The sequence below is a fragment of the Miniopterus schreibersii genome (assembly GCF_964146895.1).
Source record: "Miniopterus schreibersii genome assembly, chromosome: 6".
Taxonomy (NCBI): domain Eukaryota; kingdom Metazoa; phylum Chordata; class Mammalia; order Chiroptera; family Miniopteridae; genus Miniopterus; species Miniopterus schreibersii.
The window spans coordinates 41,898,299-41,917,294 of NC_138107.1; the positions used below are offsets into that span (position 1 = coordinate 41,898,299).

At 34.8% G+C, this 18,996-nt stretch overlaps 1 protein-coding gene across 5 annotated transcripts in view; it reads right to left on the minus strand.

The window, feature by feature from the left end:
* The window catches only part of RNGTT (RNA guanylyltransferase and 5'-phosphatase), a 181,716-nt gene that overhangs the window by 29,275 nt on the left and 133,445 nt on the right, over window positions 1–18,996 (minus strand). For all 5 annotated transcript variants that reach the window (XM_081140257.1, XM_081140260.1, XM_081140258.1 and 2 more), the window contains one exon: window positions 10,419–10,485. In XM_081140257.1, the coding sequence (XP_080996383.1) occupies window positions 10,419–10,485 (67 nt within the window). The remainder of the gene's footprint in view (window positions 1–10,418; window positions 10,486–18,996) is intronic.

Below are 18,996 nucleotides of genomic sequence, written 5' to 3' on the forward strand. Positions count from 1 at the left end.
GGCAAATACTAAGGGCACCTACACTTTACAGGTTGCTTAAAAATTAATTAGAACAGTGCCTGGCTTACAGTGCTCAACAAATGTTGCTATTACATCTTTGTTTGATAACATTACTAACTATAACTTCACACTTTTGATTTTAAACAAACAAATTATCTAGTTTTCCTTGTTCATGTTAGACAGTTGTCAAATATTTACAAGGAAGAAAAAAATACGAAATATCCAAAGAGACATCAATGTGCCTGTAACATTTGATGATAAAACTTAAAAAGTTATTATACATTAGGGATACATTAACTTTAATTTTACATCACCTGCTTTTCAAAATCTCAGCCTTCTTTGACCAAAAAAAGTTTTACATTAAATGAATTTTTCACTAGATAACTGCTTTTATTAACTAAGACTGAGAAAGTCAAAGCTGATTCTAAAATATTGAAATCTATTGATAGGAAATTCTGGACAGTGAAATAATCTAAAATGATATTTATGAAACATTATTAGGCAAGAGGGCATATGAATATTCCTTTATAACTGACTATTTACTGGAGAAATTACTTTTCTCCTTTTGTGGGAAGAAAATAAAATATATATAACTTCTAGGTGTCTAATATAAATCTAGATCAGAAACTATGGCATTATTTGTCAGAAATATGACTTCAGTAATAGTCATTTTAGATATGATCTTTTATAATTGCATGGTTATCAGTGCCTTTGAAATTCAAGTCAGAGAGCCACTTCTTTTTGGAAGTAAAATATTGGTAGGAAAACCACACAGGATGACATTTCCTTTCACCAAAAAAGGAGGGTCATCGTATTATAAATACCTATGTAGGTATGACATCATCTTCTTTTTTGAGAACATTGCAAAATTACAAAAAGAGAATTATTTATTCTTTTTCTTTTCAAGCCATGTTTAATAAGAACTCAGCTTGATATAAGTCTGGGTTTTTAAAAAACTAGAATATGCTAAAATAATTTCTAATATTTTTCAATAAAATGTCTAGCTCAAGAGAGATGGAAAGTTATTGGAGTTTTTAGCTAAGAAAAATGCTAACTCTCTTAACTGAAAATTAATTTGAGGACTATATTTAAATGTTCTCAGAATCTACATTCAAAAATCTACATTGCAAATAAAGCTACTAATAATAATTTACAACCACAATCTTAAATTAGAAAATAAAATTAATTTATACTGCCTCAAAGATATCCCAACTCAAGATGTAATAGAAATTAGAAAATAAAGTTTTAAGGTATTGTTTTTACTACCTTAAATATGTATGTAACTAGAACCAGAGTTTTAAACACCTTGATGAACTTCATGGTAAATACTTAATGATTTTTAAAAACCAACAAGCTCATAGATACAAAAGAACAGATTGGTGGTTGCCAGAGAAGGGGTTGGGGGTGGGCAAAATGGGGGGGGGGCATCACAAGGTACAAACTTTCAATTACAAAAAAAAACACAAGTCATGCCCTGACTGGGTAGTTCAGCTGCTTAAAGCATCGTCCTGATAGGCCAAGGTTGTGGGTCCGATCCCCAGTCAGGGAACATATAAGAATCAATCAATGAATGCATAAATAAGTGGAACAACAAATCGATGTTTCTCTCTCTCTCTCTCTCTCCCTTCCTCTCTCTCTAAAATCAATTTTAATCTATCTTTATTGATTTCAGAGAGAGGAAAGGAGAGGGAGAGAGAGAGATAGAAACATCAATGATGAGAGAGTCATTGATCGAGCCCGCAACCCGGGCATGTGCCCTGACCAGGAATCAAACCCCGATCGCCTGGATCCCAGGTCGATGCTCAACCGCTGAGCCATGCCCGGCCGGGCTAAAATCAATTTTAGAAAAGTCATGGGGATGTAATGTACAGCATGGTAACTATAGTTAATAATACTGTATTGCATATTTGAATGTTGCTAAGAGAGTGAACCTTAAAAGTTCCCATTACAAGAAAAAAAAAAATTTGTAACTATATAATGTGATGGGTTTAAGACTTATTGTGGTAATCATTTCACAACGTATACAAATATCAAATCAGTTGTAGTATACTTGAAATTAATATAATGTTATATGTCAATTTACCTTAATTAAAAAAATACCACTTGGTTTTCTAGGCATTCTTCAATAATAATATTAAATATTTATTTAGTGCTTTTATGTCTCAGGCACTAGGCTAAATGCACAGAAAGTACAAAAGACACAGCTCAGCCCCTAGGGAGCTTATAATCTTGTAGATAACTTTTCTAAGGACATGAAGATATGAATAATGAAATGGAAACAGGTGTGACTATAAGCTGCAAGTGTTACTCCATTTTGACAGGAATACTGCCAAAAGCACCTTGGTAAAAATGGCAGGAGAACCACTACTATAGAGTATTTTCGGAACCCTGGTCTGCAATTACTAAGTGACTTGTTTGTAAACAGTGCATTCAGGTTACAATATAGGCTCACCTGAAAGCCCAACAGTGACCTTGAAGCACTCTGTCGGCATGCGTGCAGGATAAAAAGTTGTCAGAAACTTATTAGCTGTTGCATAGGAGAAGGAAGACTTTTGGCTCTTTTAAGTTTCTTTTGCTTTCTGAATCTGTATTCAACAAAGAGATAACCATATCCACCTTATGACTGCAATATGAGACAATGAAAATTTCCCTCTTACTTTACAGTACAGAAAACTTAGCCATAGAAAATGTCACACTAATCTAGATCTGATTTCATGCTTTCTCTCAATTTTTCACTCATCTCCACTTCTGTCTATTTTCTTCATCTAAGGGAGATCTTACCTTTATTTCTTTCTCTAGCCTCAAAATACATAGAATCATCTGAAGACACAGTAGGCGTGGAAGGCTCCTTCTGTTCTTAAGAATTAGGATTTTTTTTGAAACAGAAAATAGCTTTCTTTGGCTCCATAAAACATCTTAATTCATTTCTCATTTATCTTTTCCTATACTTTCCTCCTCCCTCTTCCCAGGAACTATGACATCTCATCATTTTCTTCCCCTCCAAAGCCACTTCAAGGGCTATCGCCTGCTTGGGGCAGGAAAGCTTCCACCATCATCTGCACTGTGTACATGCGGAATTGCTTGCCAGAAGCATATGGCAGGACAAGTCCTACCCTGCAGCAGTGTCTGCCAAACTCTGAGTCGTGACCCATTTTCCAAGACAGAAGTTAATTTAGTGGGTTGAGACTAGCATTTAAAAACCAAGTGAACTGACAAACAGAATGGAAAATACAGCTATTGCATCACACTTATTCTGAAACTTTGGTTTACGTTTGTGTGTAAAATATATGCATGTGCACTAGATTGCAATGGAAAAAGCACTTCTTACATTCCTACAGGTCATGGTCAAAAGTTTGTAAGCCACTAACCTAAAATATGAAGTTCTAGGGAGTGCATCTTTATCTGATGAAATACTTCAGATATTTTAGAGATTCAAAATAAGGATGCTAAATAATTTCTTTTAGTAAAAGTGCTGACCTAATAAGCCACATATTTTCTAAAAGAAAATATTTTTCCTTCAGCATTTCATAAGAGAGAGACCTCAAATAAATAGTTTACCTTTAAATTTAATTTACCCTAAAAATTAAAATTGAATAAGCCCTGTCTAGGTGGTTCAGTTGGTTGGAGTGTCGTCCCAAACATCAAAAGGTTGCAGACTGGATTCCCAGTCAGGGAACATACCTAGGTTTCGGGTTCGACCCCCGGTCGGGGCCCATTCGGGAGGCAATGGATCAACGTTTCTCACCTCAGTTTGTGTGTGTGTGTCTCCCCCCTTCCTCTCTCTCTAAAAAAATCAATCAAAACATATTCTCCAGTAAGGATTTTAAAAAATTAAAATTGAATAAGTTATTATCTCAAAACTATTGTTAAGTAATAAATAACAATCTGAGCTCAATATACCTTAAAGAAAAAATATTCTACTCTTTTTTTAATTGAAAACAGTCTGAGGGATGATCTGACGAGTTTTCTAACATGATTTCAAGAACAAAGAAGAGATCGCTATCCCTCACGCCTACCGCATGTGCATGTGCATACAGACACCAATCCTAGTTCCTGGCCCGTAGAGATCTTTAAAAGTTCAAGCTCGGGAAGCTTCCTGTATGAGACTGAGACTGACGACACTCAGCCTCCCAGCAGACAGAAGCAGGCTCGGGCAGGGAATAACTTAGCGGCAGAGTGGTCTCTCTTATCCGCAGTTTTTTCAAGGTTTGTTACCCTCAGTGAACTCCAGTTTGAAAATATTACATAGAAAATTCCAGAAATAAACAACTTGTAAGTTTTAAATTTAAGCCGTTCTGAGTAGCATGATGAAATCATAAAACTTCCCACTCTGTCCCACCCAGGACGTAATCATCCCTTTGTCCAGCATATCCACTCTGTATACACTACCTGCCCATTAGTCACTTAGCAGGCATCTCAGTTATTAGACAATCACCGCTCATATTCCAGTAACCCTTACTCACACAGGCATTTGCATCTTGAACCATCTCGAAAGACGGGTGAGTACAGTATAATAAGATATTTTGAGAGAGACCACATTCACATAATTTTTATTACAGTATAGTTATAACTGTTCTATTTTATTATTACTTATTGTTAATCTCTTACTGTACCTAATTTATAAATTAAATCTTACCATATGCATGCATATATGTATAGGAAAAAGCTTTGTATATTCAGGGTTTGGTACTATCCACAGTTTTAGACATCCACTAGGGGTCTTGGAACATATCCCCTGTGGGTAAGGAGAAACTACTATACTGATTAAAAAGTAAATGCTCAAAATAATGGTTATATGCCTTACTTTTCACATATGGTTGCTGTGTGGAATTCAGAGTTAAAATACAGAAAACATTTCTTAGCTGCTCTGCAGCATCAAAGCGGGAACTGTCTGACTCAGCCTCACAGTCTCACATACTTCTTTGGCTGTCAGGACTGGAAGAGGCAACTCATACCAAGCCCTGCGGGGAGGACAGCCCTGTGGCCTTGAGACTTTCCATAGCAACCCTTGAGTTGATTAAAAGTGATGCTGACAGGCTTCAATCCCTCTTAGTTTTATGGATTTTGGCTGCTAAGTGAAGCCTCTAGGACTAGAAACCTATGAGAATAGCATTAATATTTTTACTAGACTATGAAATGTTCTGGAAAACAACACATGAAAATGGATCTAAAATGTAAACTATTACTTAAACTTGAACATGTCTTCAAAAACAAACTAGGAATAATAGGAGATATATATATATACACACCATTAAGATAAAGATATTATTCAAAGATAGGCAGAAACAACCTCCTCTAAAATAAGGGACTTCCGAAAAACCTCTGACAGCTTGAAAGCATACAAATAGGAATTAAGCAAAATTTTATTTTAATAAAAACTTCCTTTTTTGAGACTGCACATAAAGGTATAATGAATCATCTCTCTCAAGAAAAGCCTAAGTCGCCTGGCAGGGCGTGGCTTAGCAGTTGAGCATCAACCTAGGATCCAGGTCAGGGCACATGCCCGGGGTGCGGGCTCCATCTCCAGTCGGGGGCGTGCAGGAGGCAGCCAATCAATGAGTCTCTCATCATTGATGTTTCTATCTCTCTCTGCCTCTCCCTTCCTCTCTCTGAAATCAATAAAGATATATTTAAAAAAAAAAAAAAGAAAAGAAAAACCTAAGTCACATACAGCCCAGTACATTTAGAATCAATATCTCAATAAAGTTGAAAGAAGTTAGTCTTGAATGAGGGTGAAATCTGCTTCATTTACAGCACAAAACAATAGCTATGGATATGTGAGCAATTCCTTTCTTGCTCTATATTATAACTCGTTATGACCAGTGTTTTATTTAGTTTATTATATTTTAAGACAGAACAAGAGAATAATCAGAATGTTCAAAATCAAGTTGTTCAGATGACAAATTTGCCCTAAAAACTTAATGTTTTCAATACCTTTAAAGAGTAAAATTTTGGAAAACATTTTACTTTTGAGGGTTCTTAATTTGGGATCCTTAAATGCACTTTAGTGGGGTCCATGAACCCTCTGAAATTTTAAGTAAAAGTGCATGTCTGTATAAATTCATGGGGTTCTCAAAGAGATCAATGATCTGAAAATAGAGTCACTGCCTTGGGTGAAAGTTATGTATAAAAGGACTGAGTTTATTTAAAAAAAGAACCTTCCCAATGATTTATAGAAGATGTTAGGAGATAAAAAGTAAAGTTGGAATAACTTCCCCTAAAAAGAATGAAACCTGAAACTAGCATGAAGAGGTACAAGTCTAAAGCTATAATTAAGTTCCATGTTTATACATATTTGTATATTTATCTAGGGCTTTGTAGAAAACTTAAACTAAAAGATGGGCAACAATAGAAGGGTATTTATATGTATGTTTGCAAAGTGGTTATAATGACTCATGCTATATACTAACAGTACAAATATCTACTATCATGCTATAGCAAATTTATGAACTCATTTATTTGTCTAAATATCTATTATCCTTTTTTTCTTTTTCTCTTTCTGATCTTTATAAAATGAAGTTCCTTTTTAAAACTGCAATTGTAACACATCTTTTTAACAAACAGAGCCTCTAACACCAAGCCACTCATACTTAGTCCTGTGTGTTAATGCATTTGAATTCCTTTTCCTAAATATTCCAGTGAACAATTTCCTACCTTGATTTATTCAAAAATGTTCAACAACCAATATTCCTTAAGAAAAACAAAGCAGTTTCCATTTATTAAAGGTTACATCTGATGTCATACCACAAAACACAGTATTGTTGCATTGAGTTTACAGGGGGGCAATATATCAAACCGGTATTTCACATTGAAAAGAAGCCAGGCCCAGGCAAGGGAAGAAATGAACCTTAAAGTTTTGCCTAATCTAAAGCATTTAAAGTACATTTTTTTACTGTTCTTCAATTATAAAGTAACTAATTAGGTAGGAATCTATACAGCGTTTTCGTAAAAACCACAGGAATTACGAAAGAACTTCAATAATTAATAAGGATAAGAAATCCTTTCATAGTGTATGAGAGAAACCTTTTCCACAACAACATCAAAGGAAAAAGATGCCCTAAAATGATGGACATTTTTCCACTGAGTTGATTATCCAAGCATAAAGGATTGACAAAGGACTGACCCCTGTCACTGGGCTTGTTAGGAAAGGCTTGGATAAAGAAAATGTTATGTTAATGAATCAGGTGAGTGATGGAGGAATTATCCTCATACACACACTTAGACTATGTTTTTGGAAACATGTAAAACACACACACAAACAAATTCTACCTTTCCCTAAATATATTAGATATACCTCTCACTTTTTAGTTATTTCAGTTCTAATAAGGAAAAACAGGATTTTCCAAACCAATGAACTGGAGAAAAAAACACAAAAAAAATCTGGGCTTTCAGAAATGTTCCTGCTGAAACTTAATAGGGTTCCTGGCTATACACTGAATTTGGGTAACAGGATAGTGAGGGAGGTTTATGAAGAGATTCTTGCCAATTTCAATCATGTTCCAGATATATTAAAAATAGAAGAAAAATATGGTATATCTTAATGCTTGTCATTAAGGAATCAGAAAAGTTCAAGAGAGTCCACAACTTAAGGTCCTAATGGTGGACTTTTGAGAGTGTTTTGACGTAAGCTGAATTAATGGAGGTAGTATTTAGAGGTGCTGATGCTACGGTAACTAAGATTTTTCATTTAAAAATGTCAATAATGTGACTAAACCTCCTCAGTATTAAGTATCCTGAATGTCCTATTTAGGCTCAGTCTATTCTGAAAAATTCTTGGTTTTCAAACCATAAAAACATATGTCATAAAAATGCAGTGGAAAGAAATTTAAACTCAAATGAATAGGAGAAAAGTAGTTCATGGAGCCAAGAAAGAAATGCGAAGAAAAATCAGAAAGCTAAACAAAAAACAAGTTTTATAGACCTGTCAGAAAACATTAACAGAAAATTTTAACAACAAAGAAAAAGGATGATCTCAAACCTTTCTTTTTATTAACTATCTTGAACATTCATAATATTATTCTTTCTTGCAAAAAGGCCTGGATGGAATCTATGAATAATCCTCAACTAATCTTACTATAAAAATAATTTCTGATGAAAGATTAAGTGCTTTCTAAGATCAGGAACAAGGCAAGGACGTCTGTTCTCGCCGTTTCTATTCAACTCTGTACTGTAGAGTTTAGCCAGTGTAGTAAAGCAAGAAAAGGCATCCAGATCAGAAAAAAAGAAGGAAAACTGTCTGTATTAAATGACATCATCACTTATGTAGAAAATCCTATGAAATCTACAAAAAAGCTACTAAAACTAATAGGGTGTAATAAAACTGTAGAATTTAAAATAAACACAAAATTTAATCATCTTTATATACTAGCAATGCAAAAATTGAAATTGAAATACTTTTATAATATCACAAATATAAAATATTAACAGGTAAGTTTATCTTAAAATGTGTAAGACCAATACACTGTAACAACAAATACTGCTGAGACATTAAAGATCTAAATAAATAGAAAAATATGTAGTCTTCATGAATTACAAGATTCAATATATTGTTAAGATGTCATTTCTTCTCAAATTGATTTATAGACTCAACAGGATCCAAATAAAAATTCTATCACGCATTTTTATTGAAATTGACACGATGATTCTGAAATTCACATAGAAATTAAAGGAACCTAGATTAGCCAAAACAACTTTGAAAAAGAACAAAGTTGGAGGATTTACACTACCTGGCTGCCTGACTTATTATAAAACTACATTAATCAAGATAGTGTGGTGTTGGTGAAAGGACAGACACATAGGTCAGTGGAACAGAATAAAGAGTCCAGAAATAGACTCACTCACATGTATACAGGTCATTGATTTTCAACAAAGATGCAAACACAACTCAATGATGGAAAAGTACTCTTTAACAAATGGTTTTGAACAACTAGATATCCATGTACCCCAAAAAGAGATGAAGGTAGAGAAATGACATTCCTCTGTACCTTGAAACTTGAATCATATACAAAAAATTAATTCATATAGATTATAAGCCTAGATGAAAAACCTAAAACTATAGTTTCTAGAAGAGCACATAGAAGAAAAATCTTTGTGACTTTGGTTTAGGCAAATATTTCTTAGATCCACACCAAAAGCATGAGCCATGAAAAAAAAACTAATAAACTTTATTTCATCAATAGTAAGAACTCCTGCTTTTTAAGAACTCGGTTAAGAGAATGAAAAGACAAGCCATAGCTGGGAGTAAATCTACGCAAATCGCATACCTGATAAAGGACTTATGCCCGTAAGATACAAAGAATGCTCAGAACTCAACAGTAAGAAAACAAAAAGTCAAGTTTAAAATGGCAAGATTTGAACACACACTTCACTAGAGATGTACAGATGTAAATAAGCACATGAGAAGATGCTCAACATCAGTCATTGCAGAAATGCAAATTAAAACTACAATAAAATACCACTGCATACCTACGAGAATGGCTAAACTTAAAAAGACTGACCTTATCAAATGTTGATGAGAATGTGGAGAAACTAGCACTCTCACATCCTTCTGGTGGGAAAATAAGTTGGTAGTTTCTTAAACATACAACTGCCGTAACCCAGCCATTCCTATCTTAAATATTTACCCAAGAGAAATGAAACTATATATCCATACAGAGAGTTGTATATAAATGTTCAAAGTAGTTTTATTTTAATAGCCAAAAAGCAGAAACAACCTAACTGTCTATCAACAGGTGAAAGGGTAAAAAAAGTTGTGCGCTAACTACATAATGAAATACTACTCAGCAATAAAAAGGAATGGACTATTGATAAGTGGAACAATGTGGATGAATCCCAAAATAATTAAGCTGAGTGAAATAAGCTGAGAGGGGTGGGGCACAGAATTCTGTATGACTTCCCTTATATAAAATTCTAGACAATGTACATTAATCTATAATGACACAAATCAGATCAGTGGTCACCTGAGGACTAGAAGGGAAAAAGGAAAGGTAGGAGAGGGGGGAGGACTTCAAAGGGGCACAGGGAAGCTTTGGGGGTTATGGTTTCAGAAGTGTAAGCATGTCAAAATTTATAAAATTGTACACTTTATTGTAAGTTAGTTACACCTCAATAAAACTGTCAAAAAATTTTAAGGGCAAAGGGATAATCTAAAAGATTAATCAGTGGCTCTAAATTTTACTCTTCTTAACTAATCACTAAAATACTTTCATCAACATCAACTCCACTATGGGCAAAAATATTACAACAATTCTTTACAAAACTGAGTTACTTCTTCAGCAGAAATATACAAAAGCAAATAAAAGTCAGAGTTCACAATCACAATATTTTTGATATGTTGATGGTTATTTGCAGGTTTTTGGTGGGTTCTCAACAAGTGAACTACATCTACGAAAAGTATACTGGAAAATGAACGATCATACCTTGATTTGTGCGAAGGGTCTTTCATAACCTCCAACATAGAGAAGGCCAACATTCTGAGGAAGTAACCTACAAAGAAAAAAAGCATTATTTTAAAAATACTCTTCCTTAAATGTAAGGTTGCATAATCATCAAAGTTATATAATAGTTGAAAAATAAAACAGATAGTGAGAAAATGAGTATCTATGCAATTACTGTTTTTCGCACTATGTGATAATAACCAGCAAAGAAATAATTCCTATACTTCAGAAAACAGTAAATGTTGAGAATGAAAACTTAAATGTAGAACAGTCTAATATATTACTAATTCTAGCAAAATTACTACATAGTGTCTCTGGGGGAGAATTAAATAAAGTAATGTATATATTTAAAAATCTGTAAGCATTTAACTCAAAAAACACTCATTGTATGTCTGTACTTTGCACTAAAGAAGATAATACAAACCTAAATAATTAGACTCCAAAATCTATCAGGAAAACCAGACACATAAATAATTAACCCTAACAAAAGGTGGCCTCTAATAAGTGCTATTTATACAGGTATTCACCATTGCAAAGTAGTGAAGTAAGGGGAACTTGTTATGGAGGGAGCTGAAAAAGTTTAAATAGGTGGGATTTGGGCTTAGCTTTAAACAGTGGGTAAGGCAGATGGAGAAATTTAAGGAAAATCCTAAGAATGTAGGACACTTGAGACAAAGAGCAGACAAGTATGGCTGGAGTAAGGAATAATTTAGTTGGAAATGAAAATCCAAAGGAAGTTTAGAATGGACCATGAAGAAAGGCAAATGCTGTATCTTTATTTTATATGCAATATGGAGTCATATTTTTATAAGATGTACTTATTTCTTATAAAACCAATAAATGCACATGAAAATAAAAATTAAACCATATAGAGGATGGAAAAAAATAATGGTTAACTTCCCTACATCAGCCCTCCCTTCCTACTCCCACTTCAAAAAAGTTGTCATTCTTGACTGCAAGGAACATTGTGAATGAAAAAATACCATAATTAGAACTGTGCTTTGTGGAATGTGTAGTGGTACAAGGTAGGAAAAGAGCATAATTAAATATTCTTGTGTTTATTTCATCTGTCTATTACCACAAATCTTTTCCTAATGGATACTGTGAGTAAATGGACATATCATCAATCTTAACAGAATAAAAAAATAACAATAATAAATTTGCCTATATCCCTGCTCAAAGCAACTAGGCCAAAATAATGTCTCCTCAGAATCTAGATAGTGAAAGTTAATAGTCTTTTATGTAAGGTAAAAATTATCTCTAGGATGAATGTAAATTCTGTTACAGGAATCTGAGAATGGAATATTGAGTAGTATTAAAGTGAAGGGGGAAAAATCTACAAACTCAAAAAATCAAATGGAAAATTTTCCATGTACCATATTGGTTTAATCGCAGAAAATTTGAACACAAGATTATCATAGCTATCTTTTTAAAGTTAGTTAGTGACTTCAAAAACCCTACTTTAACAATTCCAAGATATGTGTTTATTCATATTTTAATTTCTCTGAAATTAGAATGCCCCCAGTACTCTATGGTGGATTCTAATCCTTGTCACCAGGTGATGGTTGTAAGGTAGCTGTGTGATTACCTCCCACTGACTCAGTTTAGTAAGAATAAGAAAGCACACTCATAAAGCACCTTAGATTTTATGAAATAAGGTAGATATTCAGTCTCCTGGAACATCTTGTATTCCTGGGCATTCTTTAATGGCCTGCAAAGCATTAAAGGCCACTAAAAGAATGTTAATAGTGATGAGCACAATCCTCAATTAAACCAATTTAGCAAAAAACTACTTAAGTTTGGAATATAAGTGATACTTGTAGTAATTCATTTTAGCATGTTGTTAAAGATTATAAACATGACAAAAGGCATTTGTTCACTGGATGCAAATAGAAAGCATAGTAATAATGTCCCCAAATCTCAACTGTGAAATGGGGAATTCCTTAGCCATCAATTGATAGATAAATTAATCAATCAACAAACTTTAGATCTCTCACAAATCATTGCTAGTATCAGAAATTTAATGTTAGTTAAATTTAACAGTTAGTTATATTTATTTCCTATATAACAAATGTTCACAAAAACCTTGATAAACCCCTCTTAGAAGTAAGAATAGTCACTGTTCATACAAATAGATGCTAGAAAAAGAAGTGAATTAAAGCTGGCTGACATTTAAAAATCAATAAGCCTCTAATTACTATGCATATGCATTTGAGGTAGCTTGCCAAAATACTATTTAGTGTGTCCTCCCTTCCTCTAACTTGCCTATCTAATAACTACCCTTTCCTAAACAAGAAACTTCTTAAATATATTAATTACATAGCATATATATTCATGGACCTATTATTCCTCACCATAAATTATTATTACCACCACCATCTGAGTGGGTTTGAACACGTATCATAATTTAAAGGCTGCTATGCATAAAGTAATGAATACTTTGAGAACACAAATTCACACTTTTAAGATGGGACATTTCTTTTCTTTTTTCTTTTTCTTAAAATGTTTTTTACCTTTTGAATAATTATTTTCCCAAACTGTATACATAAATATTGTCAAATAATAGGCACCATTTTATGATGACAGGGTACTTGTGTATAATACAGAGATCACATTTTAAATCCCCAGAGTAAGGCATTAATTCAGCACTGATAGATGCATTTACGTATATGTTAAAATGGAAACCCTGACTCATTTAGTATCAGGTAATTGTTTTGGCCTTTAAGTTACGTGAACATTAACATAACCTTTATACAAATGCTAACAACTCCCAAAATATTTGCTTATAACTAAATGCTTCTATAGTGTGGCTACTAAAAAGGCTATTTTTGGCAGGTAGCAATAAAAAGGAACTGTTGGGGAAAAAGAGAATCTATTAGAGCTTTTGAAAAAGTAAGGACAGACAAGACTAATGTTCATTTTGCTTCAGTTTCCCAAGTACAAATCAAGTATCTATACTAGGAAGAAAGTTGCAAAATTATTTCCAGAAAACCTTCCTATATAAAGGAAAACTAAAACTTGTCAGGTAATCAAATAAACATTATTTAAAAGAACTTCATTTACCATAAACTGATGATATATCAGATATAGAAATAATGCTTTAAAAGGAAATTGAAACTATAATTATTTCAAACTGAAAGTTAAAAAAAAGAAAAGGGATTTTAAAAAAATAAGAATAAGCTAAATAACTCAAAATTAACTGCTCTATCTGCAAGCCATAATTACAATACCCACTAACAGATATATTTTTAAACTGCAACAAAATACCTTGAAAAAAAATCTACTTACATAAAATCACACTTCTTAGCCAAAAAGCAAGTTCTCTAAAGAGCAGACTGCATCTAATATATATACCTCTAGGGGGGAAAAAAGACAAACACGTGCACGTAATATGGGATCAATAGTGCCCTTCTGAATTTGAGAAAATGCATGTTACTGAGAATGCCTACATTCTTTGAGACTTCCCAGTAGAATGTAAATAAAAGCAACTTCTGCCCTTAGGCTTAGATAAAACTTGGATAAGTCAATGAGTGAATTTATTATTATCCTTAGAAACTTTTCATAGCCTACTCTATTCTTCTTTGCTTTCTAAACCCTAGAAGGCATAACAAATGGTCTAGACTTTTGTAAAAAACAAAAACAAAACAAAAAACCACCACCACCACCATCACCAATAACATGTTTAAATAATCTGTGTGCAAACAGAAATAAACTACCTGGAAATGATGTTTGGTTAACTGAAATATATATTGAATGAAATAAATAAAAGAAAGAAATAAGACTAGGGAATCATAAATAAGATGCTTAAGTAAATAATAAAAAGCTGAATCATTTTGTAAAGGTATATAAAAAAAATACTGAGCTAAATCATTTTGTAAAGGTATATAAAAAGAAATGCTGAGCTGCCAATATCTTACATCATACACAAAATCAATTCAAAATGGATTAAAGACTTGAACGTAAGACCTGAAACCATGAAACTCCTAGAGGAAAGCACTTCCCGTCAAGATAGACACATAGGTAAATGAGGTACTCACCTCCTTCCACAACCACATCATAATTACAACTAAACTACAGAACAACCATCATTCTGAACCATCTGAAATCCAGCTGAATGGAAGTCACACAACTAGGGAATTAAGGAAGCAGCCACATGGAGACTGGTAGGAGGGGCGGAGAGTAGGAACGGATGGTCCCCACACCCACGTGTGGCAGATAGAAATCAGGAGGGATATCTTGGCTGCAGAGGTTCTCCCTGAGGAGAGAGGGGTCCCCGCCCCACAGTAGGTCACCAAGCTCAGGGTTCCAGTGCTAGGAAAAGAAGTCTCCATAACTTCTGCTGTAAAAGCCAGTGATAACTGAGGCTGGGTGAGACAGAGGGCTGCTGAAGTTACAGGCAGTTCCTCTTAAAGGGTGGGCACTTATTCAGACTCACTCCCTCTTAGCTCCAGGGCTAGGATAGCAGCTCGAAAGGCACCAGGGACATACAGGGAGGAACTGAAGTGTCTGGCATCTTTCTCCCAGTCAAAAGTGCAGGGAGAGGCCATGGTTCCTTTGATAAGCCCTTCCCCCATAGAGCCTGAAGGCTGGCACCGTATCTGAGTCTCCATCAACCTGACTCACACTGTTTGCCCCACCCTGGTGATTCCTTGAGACCCTGCCCCACCAAACCTTCAAGCCCACCCAAGCTGTTTCCAGTGGCTTTTCCATATGAATGGCCTGTCTTGGCTCACACTGCAGACTTTCCTAAAATCTCTCAAACGAGCAGCATCTGACCTCTGTGTGCCCCATACCTCTTGCTAAGTGGCCCCAGGCCCAGCACTAGCAGCAGCCAGCTGAGGTTCACAGCTTGGCCTTTCATGGGCACCTCTAAGCCTAGCACCAATAGCAGTCATCTGCAGATCACTTTGTAGCTCAAGCTGGGTGGCCCTGGGCAGAACACAGGTGGCAGCTGACCTTGGCTTGCACCTCTGAGGAGGCCCCAGAGCCAGCTTTAGACCACGTCAAAACACCACCCAACCACCTTCACAGCAACACACTCAAGGGGCGGAGTCAGCAGGCACCAAAGTCCTGCTGAAGGAAGTCCTGCTCTGTGGTACTTGTTCTAATATATAGAAACAAGCCCCTACACAGCTAATCCTCCATGGCAGTCGGTGATCACAGTAAGTCCTTGCAGAGGATTGGCCTGGGGTAAATCTCTCCCATTGACATGCCAACAGCAATTAACTCTCAACTACAACAGGAGTGTGCACACAGCTCACACCTGGGGAGAAGGGGTGGTGGTGCATACAACTGCAGTGTCCAGTTTTGGTGATCTGGGAGGTTGTTCCACTGGACCCTCCAGGACACCTGCTACATTAGGCCATTCTACCAAGCCTAGGGGATGTAGCACCTCTACCTAATATATAGAAACAAACAGAGGGAGGTTGCCAAAATGAGGAGACAAAGAAACATGTTCCAAATTAAAGAACAGAACAAAATTCCAGAAAAAGAACTAAACAAGACATAGACAAGCAATCTATTAGATACATAGTTCAAAACACTGGTTATAAAGATGCTCAGTGAACTTAGGAGAAGAAGAGTTGAACATAGAGAGAATGTCAACAGCATAAAAAAGGACATGGAAACCATAATAAAGAACCAGTCAGAAATGAAGGGTAAACAAACTGAAATGAAGAATAATTTGCAGGGTCCTAGCTGGTTTGGCTCAGTGGTTAGAGCATCAGCCTGCAGACTGAAGGGTCTTGGGTTCAATTCTGCCCAAGGGCACATACCTTGGTTGCAGGCTCAATCCCCAGCCCTGGTCAGGGTATGTGTGGGAGGCAACCAATAGGTGTGTCTCTTTCACATCAATGTTTCTCTCTCTCGCATTCTCTCTGAAAAGCAATGGAAAAAATATCCTCTGGTGAGGATTAAAAAAAAAAAAAAAAAGGAATAATTTACAGGGAATCAACAGTAGAGTAGATGAAGCCAAAAATCAAATCAGTGATTTGGAATATAAGGAAGCAAAAAACACCCAATCAAAACGGCAAAAAGAAAAATGATGATAGTGTAAGGAGCCTCTGGGACAACTTCAAGTGCACCAACATTCACATCATGGGGATGCCAGAAGAAAAGAGAGAGTAAGAAATTCAAAACCTATTTGAAAAAGTGACAGAAAACTTCCCTAATCTGGTGAAGGAAATAGACATACAAGTCCAGGAAGTGCAGAGTCCCAAACAAGATGTACACAAAGAGGCCCACACCAAGACACATCACAATTAAAAGGCAAAAGGCTAAAGACAAAGAGAGAATATTAAAAGCAGCAAGAGAAAAGCAGGTAGTTACCTACAAGGGAGCTCCCATAAGACTATCAGCTGATTTTTGAACAGAAATTTTGCAGGCCAGAAGGGAGTGGCAAGAAATACTCAAAGTGATAAAAAGCAAGGACCTACAACCAAGATTACTCTACCCAGCAATACTATCATTTAGAATTGAAAGACATATAGAAAGCTTCCCAGACAAGAAAAAGCTAAAGGAGTTCATCACCACCAAACCAGTATTATGTGAAATGTTAAAGGGTCTTCTTTAAGAAGAAGGGAAAAAAAAAATTAAAAAAATATGAACAATAAAGTGGCAATAAATACATATCTACCAACAGATACATTCATTTTTATTTTTTCCATCACCATTTATCCCCTCTATTTAACAAATAAATTTTAAAAACCCAAAATAAGAAAGAGACTTATAGATACAGAGAACATTTTGATGGTTGCCAGATGGAAGAGGGATTTGGAGGATGGGTGAAAAGGGTGAAAGGATTAAGAAGTACAAACTGGTTGTTACAGGAGAGTCATGGGCATTTAAAGTACAGCATAGGGAATATAGTCAATAATACTCTAATAACTATATATGGTGTCAGATGGGTACTAGATTTATAGGGATGATCACTTAGTAAGTTATATAATGTCTAATGACTGGGGCGTACACCTGAAACTAATATTGTATGTGAATTCTGATAGGAAAAAAAAAGTATAAACATGAAGCTGAATAGGTTGGAAAGTGGATTTTAACAGGGAAATCATTAAACATATATAACTCTCTGCCTAGTTTGTTATCTAATGATCCTAAGAATTATCCTACAGCCTACTTCTACCTACAAAAAAGAGAGGGGAGAATAATTTATGTAGGGATTAGCCTCAAATCTAAACATCTGGAATCACCTGAATCATCATCATATCCATAAATTTTCATCTCTTTGATACTGACCCCATGATGTACACGTAAAGCACATTTGTTAAAAGGTTAAATGAAATAAAAATTTCATTTCCTGTGTTGAGAAATTCTAAATCTTATTTTTTTTCTCCTCTACTTTTGTTGTACAAGTTCCCCTTGTATACTTTGAACGAGAATTTGACTGTGATGTCTTCCTTTTCCCCTGGGAAAATGTAGCAACATTAAGAAGCTGTTTCTGCAGAAAAAGAAGTACAAAAGATGTTCTGGAGAATAGAAACAGAAATTTAAGCTGAGCGAATATAATTCACAATTCAATTTTTTTTAGTCTAAATTATAGCACCATGTCACATGTTACCAGCTATTTCAGTAATAGCTATGATCAATCAAAAAGAAAAATGTTGTTTTTTAAAATCACAGACCCCAAAATGACTGAATTATATTCTGCATTGAAAAGAAATACTGCAAATCTGAATTTCAGCTTCACAGAACTCTCCACAATGCTGACTGACACATGAACTAACCAAAAATATAGAGAACTGCCTAACTGTCTCACTGAGAGAATACACATTAAATTGGTCTTTTCTTTGCTATCAATTTTAATACGAATACTCCTCTAGTAAATATTATATATGCATCCCTTTTCTTAAAATATGGATTATGTAGCTATTGAATTATTTTTTCATTGCTAGGCATGTACTAGCTATTTTTATGTTTAGAAGTAATTCTTTATCATTTTCATGACTTTATTTATAAATATGAATCAGTCTATTTTGAGTTAGCCCAACAGATTGTTCCTACCTTAATTGAATCATTATATTCTTTTGTTCAGAGTAACTATTGACTGGTTGCAGCTTGTAAAGCCCTTAAAAGAACTTTTTACCTATCTGAATAGCCCATGTAAAAGAATTTGAACTATGACAATTCATTTTATCCCTCATTTTGATATGTTCCAAACACATTTCTGTATAATTAATAATATAATACTAGAGCTATTTTTTAATTACTTCAAATTTAAAAGTAACTGACTAGAACGCTGACCTGCATGTCTGTTATTTTCCTTAAGAATAACTATATTTATCCTTGATATATGCCTCAGTTAACAGTCCTGGCTGGTATGGCCCAGTTGGTTGTGGGTTTGATCCCCTGTCAGGGTTACTTACAAGAATCAACCAATGAATGCATAAATAAGTGGAACAACAAATCTATATATCTCTTTCTCCCCCATCCCTCTCTTTCGCCTTCCCCCTTCCTCTGGCTCTCTCTAAACTCAATAAATAAATAAGAGAGAGAGAGAAGCAACAACAACAAAAAATTAGGTAAAACCTCTATTCACTTTGGCTCTCCC